The 19,339-nt window shown below is 36.1% G+C and overlaps 1 protein-coding gene across 1 annotated transcript in view; it reads left to right on the forward strand.

Moving 5' to 3' along the window:
• The window catches only part of DOK6 (docking protein 6), a 358,944-nt gene that overhangs the window by 104,737 nt on the left and 234,868 nt on the right, over positions 1–19,339 (forward strand). Inside the window, exon 2 of the mRNA XM_072758090.1 lies at positions 4,433–4,540. Coding sequence (XP_072614191.1) covers positions 4,433–4,540 — 108 coding nt within the window. The remainder of the gene's footprint in view (positions 1–4,432; positions 4,541–19,339) is intronic.

A 19,339-nucleotide genomic window follows, 5' to 3' on the forward strand; every position in this document is an offset into this window, starting at 1 on the left:
ATAAATAGGAGATAAGTATTGAAAATCTATACACATTCTACTTTGCAAATTATATTTTTATTTATATGTCCCAGTTCCTCACATTTCTACTCAGATTCATGTAACTTTTTTCACTCCTTTACAATACTATTACCACTATCACAACTATATCCACTATCAACCACCACTATTTCTGCTAATAATAACAAAATCAAAAGTATGTGTCTTGGTTAGCTTGGGCTACCATGACAAAATACCATCAACTAAGTGGCTTAAACAAAAGACATTTATTTTCTCACAGTTCTAGAGGTTAGAAGTCCAAAATCAAGGTGCCAACATGGTCAGGATTTTGGGAGAACCCTCTTCCTGACTTGCTAATGGCCACCAGCTCATCTGTATGCTCCTGTGACTTCTTTTGTATGTGTGTAGGAGCACAGGGAAAGATCAAGCAAGCTCTCTGGGGTTTCTTTTTTTTTGGGGGGGGGGTTCTTTTTACAAGGACACTTATCCCATCCTGAGGGCCCCACTCTCATGACCTCATCTAAACCTTCCATCTCAGAGCCCCATCTCCAAATATCATCACATTGGAGGTGAGGAATCCAACATGAGAGTTTAGGAGGAACATGATTTAATCCATTGCAGTGCTCAAAACCCAGGAGTTTTAGATGAGTGTGAGGACTATGCTTCAAACACATACATTAGATATTTTCTGTGTGCTGTCTTATTAAGTCCTCAAATAGCAACTTCATGAGATATACTGATCTGAATTTATAGAGGAGGAAGTTAGGTCTTGGAGAAGTTAAAATAACTTCTGCAAGACAAGACATTTACAACATAGCTGAATGTGCATTGAAAATCAAGTTGTTCTGGCTGAAAAACTATATTCTATATTCTTAGGCATTAGAATACCCTCAATTGATACAAATGTGTGGGATTTATACTAATGACTGAGTTGAAATGATTCACCCTGGGCAAAAATTGATTCACACTGTATTGTGGAAAGAGAAATTTTAGGAAGAGAGTAAACTTATGCATTTTTTTTCTGTTTTTCTTTTTCAGCTGTGTATTAATACATGTACATTGCCGTATTGGTTAAGAATATCCAAACCATTGAGGAATTAACAGGAACTCACTTACATTCAACAGAGTATTTAGACAAGTTTTTCTGTTAATAGTATATATAATATAATTGTCATAATTATCAGAATTATTTGAAACCTTTAAAAATATGTTGGTACAAGCAATGATTTTTTTACAATGTATGTAAATTCCATAATGGCTATGGATGTGCTGAACAAAGTCTGCTGCTAAGAGTGTTTTATCTGTTTTGCGTTATACTACCTTCTGTTAGTTCATGACTCCTCTGTAGCCTTACAGAGGCATGAGCTTTGTATATTTTGTTTCTATTCACTGTCACGGTAATGCTATGATATAGGCATTATTTTACTTTATGCAAACTAAGAGAAGGAGGCATGCTCAGAGGGTTCAGTGACTTGCCCAGAGTCACATGGCTCTCACAAGGGGCTAAGCTGGAATTCCAAGTCCAGTCTTTCTGGTTCCACAGTCTGAGTTTCAGAGATCATCAATATATTTATTTTTATTTTTTATTTATTTTTTAAAATTTTTATATCATGGTTCTAATTGTTCTGGCTGTAGAATGTTGGATCTGAGTATTCTGGATCTGAATTTTGTTAGAATTATGTGTCATTAGTAAAAAAGTGTCCTTACAAATGACTTTGTCATGCATGGCAAATTGCACCTACTATGTAAGTTAAAGGAGCCTGAGAGAGGAGCTGACCTTAGGAAGAACCTACTGTGCACAAGGTTGTGGACTCATCTTGTTGACTCTTCCCTCTGTCCTAGGAGGTATCCTTTTTTATGAGACATCAAATAATTTGTCTAAGGTTGCACAGCTATAAAATGGCAAAGCCATAATGTAAATCTACCTGTTAGGTTCCAAAATGTTGGGTAAGGTCATTTTGAGGACATTATCACCATTTGACCTGAGAGCTGGACCTCACCCTCTCTCATTCTTGGAAGGTACCTTCCACCCACCCTACTTGTAGATAGAGACGTTTCAAGCACATAATCTTAAGAGAGCAATGTGTTGTTGAGATCATCTGGACTAAATGTGTGACTGAACCCCATTAAGGCTTCTCAATGTCAACTTTTAAGATTTGATGGGAGGGTGCTGAGATGTGCTTGTCCTGTGGCCGCCCAAGACAAGTCCTGTATGTGAGTTCCCTTGCTCATTAAACTTACTACCTACCAATCTGGGGGGATGGGGGCCTGCCTCACTCTTGGGTATTTCCTTGCCCTCTATGTAAATGGGCCAGTTTCACATTTCACTCAGCGAACTCCTAAATTTGCAAACCAACACCAAGCTTTATTAATTTTTCATTGTACCAAGCTGCCTTTTCTTATATGTTTGCATTTTCTAAATTTATTACCTTAAATTTACTTAAAATATAAATATCTTTTTAAAGCTTAAAAAGGGGAATCTATAATGCTAAAAAAAACCATGTAGAATTGAGTTAAAGTTAAACCATATGCTGATGTTATATCATAATTAGTATTCACAATTTTTTTATCGTATTTTACTGTGGGGGTGGAGCTCAGTAAGGGACCAACTAGTAAATCACTAATTAGAACACAGTGTGCTAAACCCAAGTGTGAGGGTGGCTGGGTTTTAAAAATCTTTAAAAAATAAATGAAATCTTAAAAAAATAAATAAACACAAGTATGGAGGAAGAACGCCAGGACATCTGAGGGAATAATTTAACCCTTTACTTCCAAGTGTATGTGGGTAGGAATCATGGCAGAGGAGTCAGATCTCAAACCAGGTAGAGAAGGAGAGACACACAGATGTGAGCCAAAGCTCAGGGTCATCCTTCAGATGCTTTTCAAAGCTAATGGGGAGAAGCTAAGAAAGGTAGCAGGAGTAAAGTGAAAGTGTGTGCACTGATACTCTGTTTACTGATTTTATGGGAAGTCTTTTTTTTTAATTTAATTTATTTATTTATGAGAGACACAGAAAGAGAGGCAGAGACATAGGCAGAGGGAGAAACAGCCTCCCTGCAGGTAGCCTGATGTGAAACTCCATCCCAGGGCCCCAGGATCACACCCTGAGCAGAAGGCAGACACTCAACCACTGAGCCACCCAGGTACCCCAATGAGAAGTCTTCTATATAGTTACTCATAGAGTGCTTTTTAACATGGGAAACACTGTCTTCTAGTGAGTAATGAACAATGAATGCTCCAAAGAAGTTATATTATCTGGCCAGTATTAGTGAAAAAGAAAGAAAGAGAGAGAGAGAGAGAGAGAGAGAGAGAGAGAGAGGGAAAGGAAGGAAGGAAGGAAGGACAGACGGAAAAAAGAAAAAGCCATAGTATAGCAACTTTGCAGTTTGAATAAAGAAATGGAAGAGAGAAATACAATGATCAAGGTCTGTGAGTTTTCCTTCGGTGCATTTGTTTATGGCTACAGAGAGTGTATACTCCAACAAAACTGTGCTAAGTATTGAAATTTAAAATTGTGGCCAGTTTGCATTTCTAGACCTTTCCAATTACCAAAAGGAGATTCATTTTATTATTTTTGTCTTAAACATACCTGGGGTGGGTGGCTGACAGAGGGGACATCAACTCAAGGTACTTTATTAATTAGTCCTTTGAAATAAGGGCAAAGTCCAGGAATAATGGTTTGTGTGTGTAGAATTAATGGTTCTGCTTTTTATTTATTTATTTTTTTTACTAAAGCTGGAATCAGACAGAGGTGTGTTCAAATCCTGACACTGTCACTGTCTTTATCTTAAAATGGAGATAAACTACCTCATGTAGTATGTAGGGGGATTAAATGTGCATATAAAATTTTAGGTGTATTATGTATAATAAGCATTTAACAAGTGCTAGTTACTAGAAAGTATAAAAGGGAAGGCAGATTTTTCCATTATAAAAACACATATCTTTCTGTTTTCTAAATTAATATATGAGCATTTGTTCTTTTGGAGTATATTAATCCTATAAGATGAGTAAATTGTAAAACATGGTGATTTGTGAAAGATAGAAAATTGAGCATTATACAAGTGCTTGATCTTTTAAATAGTGACTCCATTAGCATGGAAAACAGAATTTTTCTGTCACTGGCATACTGAGATAAATATTTCATATGTATTGACCTCAGATGATTTAATTAGATTAAAGACCATTGAAGCCAGCACACTGAGAACTTCGTACCATAAAATCTTTTCACAAAAGTCGTTTTTATATTAAATATTGTGTTATTAAAAGTTTGCCATAATTTTAATGAATAACCTGGTTAGGACTCAAGAACTGTTCTCTCTGTAAGTACATTAAAAAATTTTTATTTTCAATGGATTAATTGAATAGATAAATTCCTGGCGTTACAAAACTCATGTAAAAAGATAGATGATCAGATTCCTTCATTTGCTTTCAGATTTTCAGACGATGCTGGTTGGTTTTCAAGAAGGCTTCCAGTAAAGGACCCAGAAGGCTAGAAAAATTTCCAGATGAAAAGGCAGCGTATTTCAGAAACTTTCATAAGGTAAGTCACAGTGTTCGGAATCGCTAGGGAATAAGTGGACCCTTGGCATCAACTCATAGAGACATTTCTTTTGATAGATGAAATCCACAGAGGCAAAAATGCATGACCAGGATAAAATGTCCCTGTTCTGATAAAATGCAAAAGTTATTTTTCTGCTTTATTTTAATCATCTGCTGTAAATGCCAGTGGTACGTTTGCAAAATGAAAGACTCATTTTTATGGCTACTTTGCGAAATGAGATGACTCATAATTCAACTACATCATTTCCCAACGTGCTGAGTAGACATTTTCTCTCTGTTCAGGTTAATTGTGCATTTGTTACTTTGATTTAAGCTGTGGGCAATATTTAGGAGATAAAGCTTTGGAGGCTGGTGTTAACCGCACTAATGACTCCGCTAATGTGCGTAGTAGTTGCTGTTTATAGCTTTGCTAAGAAAGGCTCATCAACTATGCTGATGTGTAGGATGTGGCCGTTTATTCTATGAATGAAATGTCAATTTACAAAGAATTAAAACTATGTAGGATATAACCCTAGAAAGACATTAAAATATGCCATCTAAAGTTGTCTTTGGTGATAACATCAAAATGCAGCTAAGTATTTGATAATTACCTGGAGAATTCATGGCTAGAACTCTGAATTGTGAAGTGGTATTTTTTGTTGATAAAATGCCTCAATAAGCCCAGTAAACAATTTATTTTCTCATGGTCAGTAACACTAAGTAAGTCACCCTGAATAATGTAAGGATTTTGTGGACTTTATTTTATGTGATAAGTAGTCCAGTTCCTCCTTTTATTAAAATAGAGTGCTTGCCAGGGTTTGGGGGTGGGAGTGATAAATAGATATAGCAGAGAGGACTTTCAGGACTGTGAAACTATACTTTATGACACCCTAATGGTGGATGTATGTCATTAGAAATTTGTCCAAACTCATAAAATGTACAACACTGAGAGTGAAACTTACTGTAAAATATGGACTTTGGGTGATTATGTTGTATCAAAGGAGATTTGTCAGTTGAAAGCAAATGTCCCACTCTGGTGTGGGATGTGGATGATGGGGGTGGCTGTGCATGTGTAGAGGCAGGGGTTGTAGGGAAATCTCTGTACCTTTTCCTCAGTATTGTGAACCTAAAACTGCTCTAAAAAATAAAATTTATTTAAAAAATAGATTTTTCTACAGTAATGTACTAACCAGTTCTATTACATAAATACTTGACAACCATTTATATCATATTTGAAACTATGTCAGAGGGCTTAACATTTGAATTTAACTCTCTATGAGATATTCTATATATTAATGTCAACTTACTGGCAGAGAATCCAAGTTCAATTCCTGTCCAGCCACTTACTAGCTCATGAGAGTTTGATTTTCTCATGAGTACGTATTATGTCTCTTTTGAAGACCATTTGAGATAGGATATCAAGGAGCAACCAGCACAGTGGTACCTATTCTAATTATATGAAAAATTATATGAAGTTCCAAGTTATACTGGTATTTTGTATGATGGTTATGATCATGGCAATATTTTAAAAACTTTTTATTTTGTTGTATTATTTAATAAATATTTATTTATTTAAATAATTAAATAGTTAATAAATGTTTAACTATGTATTGAAAAACTGGAAAGTTGTGAGATATGAGTCTGTGAACTTTAGTTTTTGAGTAAAATTTTGAGAGACTGTGCATACTGGATACTCTGGATTCCTTGTCAGAGGAATTGCCCACTGGTCAATGGCAATGAATGCTGGCTGGATGTTGTCCAGCCAATATATCTAGAGTCTATGCACTCATGACTGGGGTACAATCCTCAAGAAGGAGACAGCTCATCCTGGAAAATAGATTGTTGAGAAAGATCAAGAATCTTAATCATTTGTGTGTGTGTGTGTGTGTGTGTGTGATAAGAACATTTTAAGATTGATTCTCTTATCGACTTTCAAGTATATAATACAATATCATTAACTATAGTTACCATTGCTGTACATTAAATGTCCAGAACTTACTCATCTCACCCTCTGACCAGTCATGATGGAGATGCTGACTAACCTTGTTTTAATAATCATTTCATAATTTACACATGTATCAAAAGATCACATAATATGCCTTAAACTTACATAATGTTATATGCCAGTTGTATCTCAATAATAGAGCTGGAATAAAAATATTTTAACAACACTACACAGTGGGTAAGATTGTAGGTTCTAGAATCTAGCTTCCATATTTAAGAGCTGTGTGTACTTGCATATGCTATTTAACTTCCATGTACTTAACTTTTCTCCTCTGACAGATTAAGATTATGATACTTTAACAGATTATAATGCAAAAAGGTTTATGGTAGGGAATAAAATGGTACTATAGGCATTTAATGAGATTAAATATAATAAGATTCTATTAATGAATTCCATTTTATAGCTAAGTATGTAACTACTCACTTGGCAGATAGTAAATTGTGGTAAACATTAGCCATTATTAGTCTAGGCTAGATGGGATGGTGACTTGGGTACAGATGTTAGTGCTGGAGCTAGGGTTGGTAGAAAGCATTTTGGATATGGTTGGTGAACATTGATGTATGTCAGGAGTAGATGTGGAGTGTGAGTGAAAGGTAGGTAGGACTTATGGAGATTCCTGAGTTTGGGCTTGAGCAAGAGAGAAGAGGATGGTGCGATTCATGAACATAGGAAAGACTAGAAGAGCAAGCTTCGAGTAAAATTCATGAGCCTTCACCGATTGCATGTAGGAGAAATGGAAGAGAGAGGAGGATGTGTTGCTGTCTCTTCCAGACTGGGTGACAGATGAGAGGTCAAGCTGTTACAGAGACAGGGATCCTGTGCAGAGGAGGTGTTGTCAGTGGTGAAGAGAAGGCATCCTTGGCATGTTAGATTAGGTATCTTTATGGTACATTCAGATAGATGTTTTCATTAAACAGAGCTGCAGCCAGACTGTGGTGCAGATGCCCAGGTGATGTTAACGTGGGTGTATTATTAATGCCTCTCTGTGAAGGCTTAATCAATGCAAAGTAAAACTCTTTCCTCTAAAAGATGTGGGCTTTGGTACCAGCCTTATGGTCACATTCAGGGTGTTTTACAAGTATTTCAATTCTAAGTTTAACAAGAGTTCCAAAACAAAAAAGTTGACACTTGACCAAAAAACAAACAAACAAACAAAAAACCCAGCTAATCCAAAAAATGATAGAAAATTATGAAAAGTGGCACTTGAAAGGAAATGCCAAGTAGAATAAATGTTAAAACAGTAAAATTTATAGTAATTATCAAGAATGTTTAACTGGAACTTCCAATTGAAAGTTTTAACAATTCTAAAGAGAGAATTATTTATGTTACCAAAAAGAAAACTCTGAAGAATATTGACATTTGAAAATATGAAAGAGAAGAGAAGACAATATCAGAGGCTGTGTGTCCCGCTTTTCCCTGAGGCTTCCCCTCTCTATGAGGACACCATCCAGATGTCAAATGGCCTTAATTCGTCACTAGACGAATTGGGCAGCCCCGGTGGCTCAGCGGTTTAGCGCTGCCTTCAGCCCAGGGCCTGATCCTAAAGACCCAGGATGGAGTCCCACGTCGGGCTCCCTGCGTGGAGCCTGCTTCTCCCTCTGCCTGTGTCTCTGCCTCTGTGTGTGGGTGTGTCTCTCATGAATAAATACAAAGCCCTAAACAACCAGCCATTGAGGCAAAATAGCAATCACAAATGTTTGTGATTTTTATCCTGACATATATGTACTTTTGCTTCTGCAAAATCAAAAGTGAACTATCACTTCCCATGGCTTCTTCCATCTGTAGAATCTTGAATCCTTTTTTTTTTTTTTTTTGGAAATCTATAAATTTCTTAGCTCCCTCTGATCGTCAGGTAAATAAAGGGAGATCTCTTTTTGAAAAAGGTTAACATATTTAAAAATCTTTCTTCTCCTTTGAGCAATTAATTTTCAGTTCAGATTGGATCCCCAGAATTGGAAAAAAAATTTTCATTTTTCAAGATAGCTTAAAAGAGACTTGTGTGAATTTCTCCAATTGTTCTATTTATTAATTATTAAGTACATTAAAATTATGATGAGTCAGTTATTTTGATATGCCCTAAAATCTGCTCTAGCACTCAATAGCAACCAATCAAAATAATCAATCAAGTGAATGAAATATGTCCAGCTTTAGTGAGGGACTAAATCAATCAAATGAATGAAATATATCCCTTAGTGAGGGACTAAGGATGGAATTATTTCTTGGCCAACTTTAACTTTGTGCTGTGCTCTATCTGGAACATACATATTGTAAAGCTTATGAGTATTAATGGTCCCATTTAGACATTTGATATGTTTACTGTGAGAGAGATCTTGCCGCATAAATCAATTTTTATATGAAACTGCTATAAAATGGTATATACTTTTTTTTTACTTCTTGGTAGAAAGGAATTTGAAATTCAAATCACTAGCTGCTGAAGGAAGTTATTAAAAATGCATTAGGGTTGAAAATGTAGCTGTATATAATTGTCATAACAGATATTCAAAACAAATTTATCCTCAATGAAAACTGAACTAAAGCAATTTACATAGAATCAGCTAATAAATTTTCCTTAATTTTCTAAGCAGATGAAAAAGAAACAGTTCATAGAAATTTTAATAAAATAAATATGAGTGCTGTCTGTAGGGAGGAAAGTATAAATAAAATCCCTGAAAAGGATGAATGAAGATAGAACTATGTGAATTTTCTGTGATGAGGACTACACGATGCTGGAAAAGCAATGCCTGTATGGGGACCAATCTTATTTCTAACTCCCTTACAACCTGACATTGAAAACATCATTTTGTTTTCTCTGCTTTACCTCTTTGTCAGTATTTATCTTTATGTAAAGCAAACATCTGAGAAACTTGGGGAAAAGATGAAGACATCCTTATGAAAAATAGCTGCCTGGAAATATAGCATATCCTTAAAATTAGGAGCAAAACCATAGGTTAGTGTGTAAGCAGCACATGCATATAGTGTGCTATGTTGAAAGCCTTCATTTGATTCCAGTGGCTGGCTATCTGCTCGGATCAGTACACACTTGGTGTGATGTGAAGGGTGTTCAAAGGTTTGGTTTCTCTTAAGGTATCTGCTGGAAGGTCCCAGAGTAATAATCATTTACATTAGGGTATAATATTCATTCATTTGTTCATCCATCTTTTATCTCTTATCTTGAAGAGATCTCAGTTGTTGTTGTTGTTGTTTTAACATAAGCTCCTGTTAATATACACATTGGCTCCTGAGACAGTGACATGTTAACCCATGATCATTTATTTATAATTTTTAAAAGATTTTATTTATTTATTTATTTATTTATTTATTTATTTATTTATGAAACACGCAGAGAGAGGCAGAGACATAGGCTGAGGGAGAAGCATGCTCCATGCAGGGACCCGGATGTGGGACTCGATCCCAGGACTCCAGGATCATGCCCTGAGCCAAAGAAGGCAGATGCTCAACCACTGAGCCACCCAGGCATCCCCCATGATCATTTATTTATTGCTTTATCCATATTATCTGATCACATGCTAATGATTCAGAGGAGATGCAAAAAAATGGAATATGAAAAGTTGTTTTTTATGTAGGATGAAAAGACGAGGTAAAATGCCCATGGCAGGATGCATCACCTATGTGGTGTCTCTGAACAGAGATGGGTGGGTCTTGAGAATGGGCAACTCTAAAGCCACGATGAACAAGAGAGATCAGGTGTTCAGACCCTCCTCACATGGAGGGCATCAGAAGTTGTGATTTCATAATAATAGGGAACTCCCGGAGTTAAACTTGACCTTTGTAATATTTGAATCAGGTCCATTAAAATTTTACAACATCTAAGATATCTCCAATAAGAATCACTCTCTGCAGTTTAAGGATGCACGGAAAATAGATCACTCAGTAATCAGAATTTTTGTTTATCGCCTGTTGCTCCATAACAAATATCTGTTCACTGAGAAAAAAGAAATCAGACTTTTAGAAAATATCCATTAGACTGACTTAGAGTATATAGAAGTATGATTTATGTTAGCAAAATTATTGTCTTTATTCGACTTTTAAAAACTATCCAATTGTGTGTGAGGCAATCATCCATAATGGTATTACATCAGAAAAAAAATGTAATATGACTTAATATCTTTCTCTCATTCTACTATCTGTAAAATGCAAATAATACCATAGCTCACAAAGTAAGATGATAATTTCTTGTAAGATAATAGGTAACATGTAAAACAACTATGGTTGTACAAGTCGTTTCTGCCTCAGATTTTGCATCTCTGAAACCAGGGAAATAATTCATACCAACTTCAGAAAAGTTTTGAGACCAATCTGCATGATAAAGTAACTTGTAACTTCAAACATGTCATTGTATGTGGTAAATCAGATAGTATTTTGAGAAAAAATATTCAATCGCACAACCCTGTTATGACTATTTCCATCATTTCTGAAGCATTTTTACATGGATTTAATGGATTTAGATCCAGTGCTCTTTATTATTTCAGAATACATTTTTGGTTTTTTAAAAAATTCTCTCTTTCACCCCGTCTGGCTCATCATGCAGTATCTGACAGATGCAACAGGAGACATGCTTATTGCATCATGTTCACTGAGGATAAATTGTTTTTCTGCCATTTGTGGAAAATCACATATTATTCCACAAGTAATGAATGCATATTCATTTACAACTTACAACTTGAAAAATATTTCAGTGAGAATTTATTCTTGAATTAATACTTTTACCTCACTATAGATATCTATCTAGAAACTTTATAAAATTTTTTTTTTAATTTTTTTTTTTATTTATTTATGATAGTCACAGAGAGAGAGAGAGAGGCAGAGACACAGGCGGAGGGAGAAGCAGGCTCCATGCACCGGGAGCCCGATGTGGGATTCGATCCCGGGTCTCCAGGATCGCGCCCTGGGCCAAAGGCAGGCGCCAAACCGCTGCGCCACCCAGGGATCCCTATCTAGAAACTTTATAAATAGCAATGCTGTTTTTCGTATTTACTTAATTTATGTAATATTGAAAAAATCAAAGCCTTTATACTGCTAATACTTCTACAAAAAACAAAAATAGAATTTGAATATGCCATTGAAGTTCCAAGATTACAGATCAGTAGCAGCCACTAAACTGATTTTATTGGTTAGAGAACAGGTTCTTAATGTAGGGAACTGTGGGCTTTGAGATTCGGTGAAATCGCTTGTTTTGGTGATAGCTGGTACATAGCTTCTACTCAGTGTCATTGTCACACATAATTTGACCTCCTGAAGAAATGATGGAATTCTTGCTATCTAGTGTTCAGGGAAATAAGATTTTTTGTTTGTTTTATTTTGTTTCGTTTTGTTTTGTATTGAGACAGAGAGACGAGAAAGAGAGCTTGTGTTTGCTTAAAAATGCAACAATTTTCTCCTACTTCTCCTTTTCTATAATCTATCTTTTAATCGAGTTAATCATATTACAAATCCAGTGTACTAGAAAATTAAATTTTAACCTGATTTGCAGTGGCCTGGAAGTTTCCACTAATCCCTTCTATCCTTTTGTGAAAGGATTGTCTTGGTGTAGTGGAGATGGTCCTCGGAAGCTTGGGGCTGCCATAATACCCTCCTGGTTTTCGAGCTGGTTCAGCCAACTCTGACAGCAGTCCAAAAAGTCAACTTTTCTGTCTTTAATTCCAGTTCCAAATTTTTGCAAATAAACCAGTGTAGTTGGACCATCATTATTTCCAAGGGTTGTAGTTCCCCATCACTAACAGTAATTATAGTGCAGTTTTCATTTTCTACTGTTGTGTAACAAATCACCACAAATTCAGAGGTTCAAAAACACCTGTTTATGAGCTCACCGCTCTGTAGGGCAAAAGGTGTAGTATGGCTGGTTTCTCTGCCTGGGGTTTCACAGCCCTGAATTTAGTTGGACTGAGTTATCTGGTGGCTCTAGAGAAAAATCTGCTTCAAAGCTCCTAATATAGTTGGTGACTTTAGTTCCTTAGAGCCCCTCGACTCGACAACCCTGTTTCCTTACGGGAAACTGGACCAGTTTCCTTAAAGGAGGGGCTACTCTCAGAGCTAGGGGCTACCTGAAATCCTTGATATACGGGGTTCTTTCCCTCCCCAGCACAGAGATGGCATAACAGGTTTTTTTTTTTTTCAAGCTTTGGCTCTCTGCCTTGTCTTCCATGACCAGCTGGAGAAAAAAAATTCTGCTTTGAGAAAGTTCCCATGACTAGGTCAGGTACACCTGGAGTTAGCTGTGTTGTGATCTAACTTGAATGGTTTACCATTTAAATTTGGGGTTCTTTTTGTTTTGTTTGTTTTCATTTTTTTTAAATTTTCATATTATTTTTAATTTGGGAGGGAGTTTTTTAGGTTGGGAGAGTGAGAGAACTACTTTTCCCTCACAATGTATGGGAGGTATGTACATGAAAGGCATTCTATTATGCGAAGCCTGGTGAGACTGACATTTTAAGCTTGGGGCTTGATTTAATTTAATTTTCTGCTTATTCAGCATCCATTTGTAACTCACTTCTTCCTTTCCCATTGCCACCATAGAGATGGGGAAAAAAACCTAGATTATCCCTTGTTTACACTTCCCGTAGTTAGAAAGGTATGTTTCTGGCCAATGAAATAGAAATTTAAACCTGTTAGAAGGTATAGAAAGGATTTTGTGTGCTGATATAGCCAGCAATGTCCTGTATTCCTTGTTTCGTACGTGAAAAGCATGATGGTTGGAAATGCAGCAGCCATTCTGTGCCCATGAGGAGATGGGCATAAGAGAAATGGGAAGAAGAAGGACAAATATTTGAGCTTGAGATGCGTTCTCATCAAACCACTGGACCAACAGTAATAACTGCCTCCTTCAGAGTTCTTATATGAAAAAAATAGGTCCTGTTTGTTCAGATCAGTGTCTAGCAACGTTTCATCTGTAAAGGACCTATCTGGTAAAAATTTTAGGCTCTACAAATCCTAAGGTCTCCGTTGTAATTCTTCAGCTCTGCACCAGAGACGTTGTGTAAACAAATGGCTGTGGCTGAGCTCTCATAAAACTACTTACAGACGCAGGTGATAGACCAAATTTGGCCCGGAGGCCACAGTTTGCATTTCCAGATTTTAATCACTGGAAATTGGATTCTTCTATTACCTGTATATATTTTTGTTTTCTTTTAAACAAAAGATAATAATGCTGGGTATTATGGCTAGATGCTGGAAGTGTGTAGATAAACCTCTAGCTAAACATGATTGGTAGTTAACTAATGGATCATGCCTAGAATTGGTCTCATAAGCTTAGGGATGTAACCATAATCTCCTTCAGCTTTTCTATATTCTTTGGAATGGATGTGTATTAATGATCATATCAATACTTTTTTCCACTCTGTGTCAGGTACTCAAGGAGCATAATTGGACCTATTAGTTATGTTAAGTGGTATCATATACCAAACCATAGACAGCCAGGCTGAAAACGAATTCAGAGCATAGGTAAATTGTAATAGGCATATGACTGTTAATAATGGTTGACTTGTGGGGGATCCCTGGGTGGCGCAGCGGTTTGGCGCCTGCCTTTGGCCCAGGGCGCGATCCTGGAGACCTGGGATCGAATCCCACATCAGGCTCCCGGTGCGTGGAGCCTGCTTCTCCCTCCGCCTGTGTCTCTGCCTCTCTCTCTCTCTCTCTCTCTCTCTGTGACTATCATAAATAAATAAATAAATAAATAAAAATGGACAGAGGACCTGAATAAACATTAAAAAAAAATAATAATGGTTGACTTGTTAGATTTCACACTTCTTTCAGTTGACTTGTTTTGGAGGGGTGTCCTTCCCTCCCCGCTTCTCTCCTCACCCCTCTCTCTCTGTTTCAGCTCCAGATTGAGTTAATTGTGTTACTTGATGGCTGCTATCATCATCCCTTTCTGGAATATTTGATCAGTCTATTTCCTTCCCATCCTTAACCCCATTTATCTCCCTTTCTCTATAGATAATCATTATAATAAGTTTGATGGGAAACTGCAGGATTCTTATAAATGTGTACTGTTGATTCCTTGAACATGTACTGCATTGTTAATTCACTTAAGTACTGTTGTATTATAACGTATTGTGTTTCCTATTTTTATTCATGTTGCATTATGGCTTTTAAGACCCATTTGCATTTCTGTATGTCCATTTTGCTAGTTGCTTCTAACTGCTACGTGATACCCCATAGTTTGCATCCATTATATTTTACTTTTCCATTTTCCTAGTGACAGGAAACTAGATTGCTAGAACTTCTCATTATCCCAAACAATACTGTAATTACATTTTTTACTGTGTTTTTATGATTCAATGTGAAAATTTTTCTGGGGTCTATAAAAAGAATGAGATCACTGGGTTAAGGATATATGAATCCTTAAATATGTACTGCCAGGTGACTTTCCAGAATGCATCTCCATTGTTCACATCTATTGGATGGGTGAGGGTTCTGTTCTCACATTCTTATTGATACTTTCCATTGTTTATTGACCTCTCCAAATCTGACAAGTGTAATGTGGTATGCAGTTGTGTTTTAATGCACATTTTTCTAATCCCAAGTAATTGAAAATTTCTCCCTATCTCTGTTTGCTTTGGGGGTTTGTTCTTAGAGGAATTCCCCAATTATATCATTTGTCCACTTTCCTTCCAGAGTTCCTGCATTTTTCTTGCTATTTTGTAAGGTTTCTTTGTCTATTCTAAATATGAGATTACTTTACTAAGACATTGTAAATAATTTCTCACCCCTGTCATCTGTCACTTTATGGAGTCCTGCATTAAACGCAGATTTGCAAATGTGGATGTTTTCAAATTTTTCATGACTCGGGCTTCATTCAGTCCCTTTCTTACAAAATACTTACTTACCCCATAGATCATGAAGATCCTATCTTATATTTTATTCAGTTAGCATTATAATTTTGCCTTTAATACTTTTGCCTTTCATCTATCCGGTATCCAGATTTGTATATGGAATTAAGAATTCTATTTTTTAAAAAAATACGTAGGGGGTCAGTTTTCACTTGTCCATTCATTGAACTTTCTATCCCTTCAGTCATTATGGTGCATACATTACACACACACACACACACACACACACACACACACACACCTTTCTCTGGTTTCTCTATTCTGTGTTGTCTACTTGTCACTAACATGCTTCCTGTTTTATTTATTTATTTATTTATTTATTTATTTATTTATTTTAAGATTTTATTTATTTATTCATAGAGACACAGCTAGAGAGAGAGGCAGAGACACAGGCAGAGGGAGAAGCAGGCACCATGCAGGGAGCCCGAAGTGGGACTCAATCCCGGGTCTCCAGGATCACACCCTGGGCTGCAGGCGGTGCTAAACCGCTGAGCCACCTGGGCTGCCCGCTTCCTGTTTTAAATTACCATGGTGTCACACTATGCTGGGACATTTGGTGTGGCATTTGTTCCCCCACACACTTGGCTCTTGTTTTCTGAAGTTAGTTTAGCAACTTATCTCGGAACATGTAATGCCCTCTTTTTACTCAGCTTCTCTTTTAAATGTTAAATTTTTCTGCAACAAAATCCCTCGATACTTTACAGTTTTTCTTGTTCTTGGGAAGGTATTGTTTTATTTTCTAATTAATGATCATTAGTGTAGAGAAATCCTGTTTTTTGTGCGTGTGTTTACTATAATTGACAAGATTGTTGAATGCTTTGGTTGTTTCTAATAGTTTATTTTTCTGTTGACTCTGGTTGTGTTTATATGCCAGTAATCATTGCCTGCAGATATTGATAGTTTCATTTATTTCTTTCATGGTCATTTCCTTTCTTTCTTTTTTTCCTTTCCTTATTCTCCAGGACCTGTTTACATTAAGGCTGTGATAGGAAAGCATAGCTCCCATGTTTCCACTAATAAATTAAATGTATCTAATACTTGTGCATGAAATAAAATATTTTTTTGGTATTTAACCTTTCAAATGAAGAAAATTCTTTTCCATTCTTGATAAAGTAAGAGTTATTTTCTCATAAAAAATACTGAACTTTATCAATGATGTAATTTTTTATTGGCTGAGGTAATCATGGGATTTCTCTCATATAGTCTGTTAACTTTGAGAGATACATTTGGACACTTTCTGATGTGACCCATACTGTTACTCCTGAAATAAACCTTACTTGCATGTTGGGATTTGTTATTCATTAATAAGTAAAATGTAGCCATATGACTTTTTTGTATTTTTCATATCTTATTTTGGAATCAACATTAGCCCAGACTCAGAAAGCGAAAGCAGGTTTTTGTCCTTTTCTTTTCTCCTAGAATATCTTGCAGAGGATATTAATTAAGCCTACGTTGTAAGTTTGGTAAAACTCAGTTCTAGACTCAAGTCTAGATATGGGCTGTTAGGAGATGAGTATATTTTTTTGTTCAAGTTTTCTAGCTTTTTTCCTGCAACCATTTTGGCATTTTATGTTTTTCTAAATATATATCCTTTTATCTATGTTTTCAAATTAATTAGTATTCATTTGTTTGCAAGCTTTTTATTATATTTATTAATATTTAGATTTTGTGTGTTCATTTTTTCCCTTTCTATCTTGTACTTAATTCATCTCCACCTTTTCTCTTTTTTCTTTCATCTAACTTGCCACAAGTCTCTTTTATTAATCCTTTCATATGGACCTTTTCTTATGTGAAACTTCTCATTTTTTTCTTCATGATTTCTGCCATTGTCTTTATTATGTCTTTATTTATTGAAATGCTGTTGCTTTTTTTTTTAAACTTCATCCATTGAATGTCTGAGTTCTTTGTTTTCAACCTTTTTTATTCATAAAAATATTTTTAAAAACATGTTTTCTATGCACTTCTCTTTAAGTGTCTAAAACCCTGAAACACAGTATGAAACAATACATACTAAGATTTGTATGTCTTTCAAATCTTAGCATGTATTGTTTCATTAAAATGTATTGTGTAATTTAACTGGTAATTTCCTTTTTAACTCAGATAGTCCTAGAAATATGTTATTTACTTTTTATGTGTATGGAATATTTAATCATCTATTATAAATTTTAGTTATATTGTATTACAGGTGTATAATGTAATTTGTATAGTTTGGATCATTTGAGTTTACTAATACTATTTTATCATATGAACCTGTTGATTTTTTTTTAAGATTTTATTTTATTTATTCATGAGAGACCCAGAGAGAGAGAGAAAAAGAGAGAGGAGAGACACAGGTAGAGGGAGACGCAGACTCCATACAGGGAGCCCAATGCAGGACTCAATTCCAGAACTCCAGGATCACACCCTGGGCTAAAGGCAGGCGCCAAACTGCTGAGCCACCCAGGCATCCCAATACCTATCGATTTTTATAAATAACCCAAATGTGCTAGAAAAAAGCATGTATTTATTTTGTCATTGATAGTAGGTGTGAGTGTGTAGGTCTGTACACACAATGTAATTTGACTCTATTAATTTTATTTGGCAGAACTTCCATATCTTTGCTCATGAGTGATTTACTATTTAACTTCCTCATGAACTACCAGATGATTTTGTCACCTGTGATTATAACTTATTCTTTTTAAAATTGGTTTATATATATACTGTACATATATAAAATATATATATTATATATGTATGTGTATCAGTGTTCCAGAACCACTTAGGACTGGATACAAGAATGCAGTGCACTACTTTTAGCATCTGTTACTGTGCCTGAGACCCCAATTTGTTGAGATGCCCATGCAGCCATAATTTGAACTATTCACACAGGGTCTTAACATTCAGGTAGTTTTTCTTGACCTTTTCTATCTTGTTTCCAGTAGGAGCCCTGCTTATAACACTTCTGAAGGTCGATGTGTGCTGATAGGGTTTGTACCTACTTATAGATAGCTTTGTGTCCTTGAACAGCCACAATGACATTTTTACAGCAAAGGTCCCTAGGGCTGTTGTCAGTTGTTTTTCATGCCACCAGCACTTGGCCTTCTTTCCATACTACTTTCCATCTCATATGTAATGGCAAATCAGCAATCCTGGTCAACTCATGGTAATTCTTCCCAGCTGTCAGTTGTATACTGCTAACAGTGAACTTCTTTGTTCCACAGGTAACTTTTCCTATGTTTTGATTTCGAAAACACCAACAAAAGGCAGTTTCAAAAATCTCAATTAGTATAATAACTTGCTTAAATATTAGTGAATTTTCTGATCCCGGTGAAAATTACCAACAAGTCTAAGATTATAGAACCTAGAGGAAGTTTTGGCAGAGACCTATTTGGTTTGTTCGAAGAGGTCGGACAGGAGATTCCTTCTAATTCTGCTTTAAGAAAGAGAGTGGGCATCACCTACCATCTTCTCCAGTGCCTTTCACCTGGACATTTCAGGCTGATGGCAGATTCTGCATGGTGTTTCCTGTTACTGTGTCCAAACCCATGAAATCAGGTTATTACTGGATACACAGAGACCATAAATAAGGACAGAATAAGGCCCAAATCTCTGGATCAGTCAGAGCTTTTCATTTGGACTTTTTAATTGCCCTTTTGGCATGATTTTCTCCATGCCTACTTACTGAGACCCTAACTTAAAGGGAATAAAAATCCTAAAGCAGAGGAGCTCACCAACTCATTATCAGGTCAGCCTCACTGGTAGCCCCCATCAAATATCAGCAAATGATTTTTCTAAAAAATAATGCTTTTTCATGTTCTGTTACCTTATCACTGCATTTGCCCTGGGTCGCCAACACTGACAGAACTCATTGACAAAGTGTTCCTGCCTGGGTGGAAGTCTATCTCCCATTTGCTTGGCCTCTAGGGGAGCCACATCATGGAGCTGTGTGACCTTTTGATTAATCACT

The sequence above is a fragment of the Vulpes vulpes genome, chromosome 5, assembly GCF_048418805.1.
Source record: "Vulpes vulpes isolate BD-2025 chromosome 5, VulVul3, whole genome shotgun sequence".
Taxonomy (NCBI): domain Eukaryota; kingdom Metazoa; phylum Chordata; class Mammalia; order Carnivora; family Canidae; genus Vulpes; species Vulpes vulpes.